The sequence below is a fragment of the Oryzias melastigma genome, linkage group LG19 (assembly GCF_002922805.2).
Source record: "Oryzias melastigma strain HK-1 linkage group LG19, ASM292280v2, whole genome shotgun sequence".
Classification (NCBI taxonomy): Eukaryota; Metazoa; Chordata; class Actinopteri; order Beloniformes; family Adrianichthyidae; genus Oryzias; species Oryzias melastigma.
Window position 1 is genome coordinate 12,271,365 of NC_050530.1, and position 6,505 is coordinate 12,277,869.

The following is a 6,505-nucleotide window of genomic DNA, read 5'->3' on the forward strand; positions in this document are numbered from 1 at the left end:
TGACTCTCTAATAAACTGGTGGCTGAAAGCGGGTTAAAAGCAGAGCAGGCAGACAAAGCGAGTGGGAGGGGCACTCACTGGCATGGCATTGTTGACAGTGGTGTTGTACACACAGGAGCGCATTGTGTACTCCATAAGGCACCCCTCGAATAGCTGCAGCGACTCAGAGACCTTCTCCTGGAAATCCTCTGCAGACTTGTTGGCAATACCAAAGTAAAGGTAGTCGGAGTAGAGCCTGAAAATGCAATAAAAGTTATTTTTAAACATGTGTGCTGCAAAAAATACAATTGCAATTGCAACTAGAAAAGTTGCATCTGCTACGAAAATGCTGAATAAACATTTTAATACCATTATTGCAAAGATTCTTATAGTGCACAAAGAATTTCTTGAAAAAATATTGCAAAAATTGCCAAAAAATTTAAAATGTATAAAAATTTTGATTACCAAAAGTACGAGCATAAATGTCCCGAAAGTGCTAAACATTTTGATACTAAACGTGCATGATTTGCAGAAAGTGCACTAAGAATTTGAAGAATTTCTTTTAAAAAAATTGCATAAAATTTCAAGAACGTTATATTTATGAATACCAAAAGTACAAGCATGAACAGCCTGAGCGTTTGAATACCAATAATGCTTAAGTTTCAACAGTGCAAGAAGTTTTAGAAGAATTTCTTGAAGAATTTCCCATTCTTTTTAATGGGGCTGAAAATCAGATAAATTGTGTAAAATCTTAAAAAACGTAAAATATATCGATACCATAAGTACAAGCAGTAATGTCCTGAACAGACTTAATATTTTAAAACTAAGATTGTTAAAATCAATGAAAGTGTGATTGAGTTTACGTGACGAAAAATGTATAGAATGGAGCAGAACAATTATTTAAGAACGCATAAAATGAGCAAAAAATGTGATTCTATGAATTATTTTTGACATTGTAGACATTCTGTTTTAATGCTTCAGTTGTGGAAAAAGTTATAAACTTGATTTGTATAGTAAAAAAATCCATGCTTGCTTGTAGTTTTGGGGAAATGTGCACTTTTGCATGACTGACAAGCAAAATTATAGCATGTGTGTTCTAGTTCTGTATAAAAAAACAACATTCAAGCATTCCCTTTAAAAAGCAACCACATGAAACCGAAAGAGCGCCGGGATCTTTTGCTACAAAAGGCCTTATGTTTCTATTAACCAGAGGTGTAATGGTCCGTGTCAGCAGAGTAAACAGAGGTATGTTTGCGCTCTGAATCATCCCTGGCAGTTTCAAAAACACGTAATGGAGAGCAATGGGGCTGCGATTCCTCCCACCTCTCCACCGGGTCCCTGAGCATGACGATGAAGCGTGCGTCGGGCTGCACGGCGTGGATGAAGTCCTGGATGAGAAAGGGAGGCTCCCCCTCTGAGGTGTTGTCATAGAAGTACACCCAGGCGTTGTTGTCCCACATGGTGGAGGCACTGGCTTCTCCTGGAAAAACATGAAATTAAAAAGTCTGAGCTGCAGCAGACTGCTAAATTCTTTCAAAACTACAAAATGTTTTTGCTAATTTTAACTTTCATGCTCATACTTAGAGGTTTTCTAGCAACATTGATGGAAGAGGCCCATTTGACAAGTAAGCTTCAGAAAACTTAATAGGCTAATATATATCAATAGGCTGCACTAATAGGGCTGTTACAATTAACAGTTTGAAGTTGGTGGAGGATGGAAAATCAATTTTAATGATGTTTTAAATCAAACCCCCACAAAATATATCAATTAAAAAAATGTTTTCTACTTTTTAGTCACAGAAAGTAGTTTTTATAAAGATTCACTCTGATGAAAATTGTGTTTTTCTTATTTATTAAGAAAATTAAACTCAAAATCAGTTCTGCCTATTAAAAAAATGAATCAGATTAATTACACTTATGGATTGTAATTAATCACGATTAATCACAACATTTTACTTGGTAGATTTTATATGACAAAATGCAGATTTTGAACAAAAACAGGCCAGAAAGACATTTCTTCTTTCCTTTGTACTGTCTGAAATCTTTTAACTTTATAAAGTGTCAACTCAGATAATTTTTGAGCACAAAAACACATCAGCGGTAAGATAAGCAGAACTCCAAAGACTTTTGTGTCTGCAGTATTACTCGAAACAAAAAAAAAAATACAAGGTAATGACATACAGTCATAAGAAACAAATACTGTTTCTGCACTTTAAAATTAACTTAAACCATGGTCTGGGTGAATACTCCATTCTGATTGGCTGATGGGTGCGGATCATGTAGGAGGTTCAGGTCACAAGGCCCAAATGTTCAATATCACTTTGCAGGGCTCTTCAAAACAAACTTTTGCGTCATCATTTGTACAAAAACAAGCGCTAAGAGGTGAACTTTCTCTCTGAACTGATGTATTATTTACTCTGTTGGGAAGATCAGCCTATAGATCGCTTTCCTTTGCCGCTGCAGACAAGGTCTGCGCCACTTCAGCCGGCTCAGCGCCTCCTCGTCCCGTTACCATGACAACGGGCAAATCAAATAGTCAGCTTTGAATGAAAAAGTGATAGGAACCAAGAAAATAACAAGAATAAAGTACTAATTGGTTGGGTATTTATTTATTTAGTAAGTGATTATAGTATAAAAACCCAACGACACGTGCTCTGTCAGAAATTAAGGCTCCCTGTGGAAGCCTCGCAAAGCAAAAGACAGAAGTGTAATTAATTTGCGTTAATAAATATTAACGCGTTACACTTTTTTGATTAATCTGTTGTAAAATATGCTGTTGGAAAGAGCTTGTAGGTGAGATGTAGAAGCCACAAGCTCTCTACTTCACGCCGGTAATGTTAGGTTGAGGTGTGGGGGGCTGTAAGCTAGCGGAAGAGTGTGTAAACAGATGAATCATGGGAAGTAGGGGCGGGTTTACTCCATACTGATAGTACCGCCCACAACTGATTGGAATGGCTCTACAAAACAAAGTTTTTGTTTTCCTTCCAAACCTCTGACTCACAGAGGAATAAAGCAAAGTTCCAAAGCAAACAGATGCACAAACACAGTGGCAGGTACTACAGAACTAGCTGTGGAGTCTATCTGCAGTCGTGCAGTCTATAATGATCAGAATCTTGGTGCTGGGAAACGATGTTCATGCTTCATTAGTCTGTGTGTGCTTTCATTATCCTCTTATCTTTCAAGTGAAGCTAGCGTGCGTTTAGTGGCGGCGCAGCACGAGCCTTATCTTCCTATTTCCTCGGTGAAGGTGTAATATCCAGGAGCTTTTTTCTCCAAGGTGAAACAGGATCACTTCAATGAGGATGAGGAGGATGATGAAGCACTGTGTGATTGAGTGTCTGAGTCTGTTAGAAAAGGTTTATTACTGCTTTCACAGGGAGAGCCTGAGCAGCATGTTTCCGGTCCTCCATTGTGGATTGAACTTGGCAGAAGAAAATCGGAGGCTTGGGATTCTGGCCGGCGGCCTGCACCTTGCTGGGCTCTCCCAAGTTTGGAATCATGAGAGCACTTTCTGGCAAACTCCTTACTTTCCAGGATTACTTGTTTCAAGAAATGAAACAAAACTGGATCACTGTGCCAAACACTCTGGACCCGTCGAAAAAGATTTTGGCTGTTTTTGCTTTTCAACAGCTGTGAGGAGAGCAGACACTCCAGAACAGAGTATGCTGATAGAGGAAGGAGGTTCGGGAGATTTGTCCACCCCGCTGGGGACATTATTGCTGTCCTGACAGAGAAAACAAAGACTCCTTTATGCAGCATTTCCAGTGAAAGGGCTAAATGAGGCATAAGGAAGTCCGGTATTATTAAACGGTTAGAGCTTCGATTCAGGCCCGAGTCACATAAAAATGACTCTCCTCCAGTGAAGTGAAAGGAGCAGGCCTGTGCCTGGGCCGCTCCACCTGTTACTGTAATGACAGCCTTGCACTCGGCTCAGATTGAGACAAGAGTCGGCTCATGTTTAGCCTGCAGACTCTCAGCACATCATGCATCTCACACAGCATGACCCCAAGTAACAAAGTCAGGATATGGAGGGGAGCAGAGCTGACTGACAAAACAGGAAGCCAGAGATTTCGCTGAACAGGAAATGTTTCTGCAGCTCTAACTGCCAGGAGATGCGATATCAGTCAGTGGTTCACGTGTTCTCCGCATCTTCAGCTATTAGGTCCTTTTTGAAATGTCATCTTCAAGATACTGGTGGAATAGATAAGTGGAGCTTCACTGGAACTTTGATAAGCAACTTCCTGTGAGCTACTTAAGGCTCTTCAGAGATAAAAAAAAATATCATCTTTGCTCAGATCTGAAAGAGAGTTTTTCATGTACTTAAAGTTCAATACAGATAATAAAGATGATTTCACTTTAAACTAAAGTCATTTTGCATGAAATTTTAAACTAATCCTAAAAGAAAGGACAAAAATAAATATTAAATGTGTATATTTAACTTAAAAATCAAATGATTAATTTATAAAAATGCTAAAAGTAATGAAATTATTTAAAAAAATAATTAAAATTTAGATTACTAAAGATTAAATACTAAGCATTTATATAAAAAAATATATTTTGATGTATAAAAGCTGATTATTTTAATTGAATTATTTTGTTTTACTATTATCTTCATTTGTTTGTGTTACAGAGACTCATAACCAATTTTTCTATTCTGGTTCTTATTATTAATAAATATGCAGGAGCCAGGAGGTGTATGGACAAACCCATTTAACACGTATTTCTAACTATTTAAGTTTTCTTGTAAAAAATTATCTTATTGGAAATATTCTTGTTAAATAAAGACTAATTATAAAAAAAATAATGATAATTTTCAGTGGCAGAAAGTGAGTTTTATGTATTATTTTGAAATAAAAGAATTTGGAAAAATTATTTCCTAGAACCATTTTTCTTTTAGTTCTGCAATGGCAGTATGTGTTCTAAATTCACTGTTTATAAAAAGAATGTTTTCTTCTTTGTTCGGAGTAATGATATTATAAATGTATTTCAGAGCACAAACACCATTTTAAAGGAAAACAGTAAATTATATGACTCTGAAATATGACACAGTCTAAACCAAAAGGAAACAAAATGACACAACCACAGTAAAACCCCCCAAAAAACTGTGAAAAAATACCTGAAAAAGTTGCAATCTAGTATTGCAATCATCATTTGAAGGCGTGTTGACTCAGAGGAGTGGATCAAGGGGGTTAAAAAGAACTAAATAAGTTATTTATTTATTTCTTTTGTGGGAGTCAGGTTGTCTTGTTAGTGTGCATACATGTGCATTTATTATCAAACAAATCAGATAAATGCTTATTCTTAATAAATGAAAAATAAATGTAAAAATGTTTAAGTGAAAATGTAATGAAAAATAAAGAAAATCCCACTGTCTTACTATGTTTTAGATAGTACCTTAAGTATTTGTTACTGGTACTGGTACAACTAAATGTATATTTTAGCCACAAACAAAAACAGAATATAAAAATGAGAGAAAAAAGGAATTATTTCCTTTTGGGAGAACAAAGGGACTATTTTTGTGAATAATCATTGTTGAGAATCCTAGATCTTTTCATCATTTGATATTTTTGCAAAACCCACTTAGATGAAAAGCATGTTTTGGTGTTTTTAATATATGACTAAGGACACATATTAAGAATTTTAAACTTAAAATTGCATTTCTGAGTATTTCTTTATTCAAATGAATCAGGAGCAGACGAAAAAGTTGATCATAGTGGATCTTTAAATATATTACTGAAGCAGTAGAATGTCATGTTGCTTACCTATGATGATGTTAGGGTGGCTGGGGTAACCCCTGTCATTTGCTGTGAGGTTCCCCTGGATTTGGTAAGCAGCCTGATCGAACAAATCCAGGTAATCTTCTACAGGATATGGATCGTGGACACCCTCACTGAGACGGATGATCCCTGCCAGAGGGAAGCAGACGCACATTAGACCTATTTTCATCCTCAGCTGAAAAACTGGTGAAGTGGAAACATCTTTGAATGAAAATGAACAGCAAAAGATGGTTATGCTTTCATCAAGCGTGTTTTCATTCCACCCTGCCCCGTCAAACGGCGTCTGTAATCACGGGGGTCATTACGGCTTCCTTGTTGTTCTGTGGGCATTGTAGCCAAATGAAATTGGCGCTTAAAGTCAAACTCAGCTTGGTAAACAAGAAAGGTATCAAATGAATCCTCTAAAGACCAGATCATCAAATTTGTTTTTCGTCTCTGCTATCTTAGATAGTGCCTGAAATAAAATTTATTATGCAATCGGAGAAATTCACTGGAGACTTAAGACTGCTTGTGCACCCACAAATTAATCAGTACTTTCTGCAAGAAAAGTTTGAGTATTTTAGTTTCAGTATCCATAAAAAAAAGACGGAAGCATAAGTTTGTGATCATTTAGATCAGCACCCTCCAGTACAGGAAGGGTAAGACAAAAATTTTCCTCTGCTTCGTAAGTTAAATAATTAAAACACCATCTGCGATGATGGCGAATTTTTAAACTGAATCATCCTCCATGTTGCTGATTCTGCTTTCCT

At 36.7% G+C, this 6,505-nt stretch overlaps 1 protein-coding gene across 2 annotated transcripts in view; it reads right to left on the bottom strand.

Moving 5' to 3' along the window:
• The window catches only part of LOC112154681 (carbohydrate sulfotransferase 15), a 38,071-nt gene that overhangs the window by 3,610 nt on the left and 27,956 nt on the right, over positions 1 to 6,505 (bottom strand). For both annotated transcript variants that reach the window (XM_024285812.2, XM_036217143.1), the window contains exons 4-6: positions 5,742 to 5,885; positions 1,303 to 1,459; positions 79 to 235 (exon numbers count right to left, since the gene is read on the bottom strand). In XM_024285812.2, coding sequence (XP_024141580.1) covers positions 79 to 235; positions 1,303 to 1,459; positions 5,742 to 5,885 — 458 coding nt within the window. The remainder of the gene's footprint in view (positions 1 to 78; positions 236 to 1,302; positions 1,460 to 5,741; positions 5,886 to 6,505) is intronic.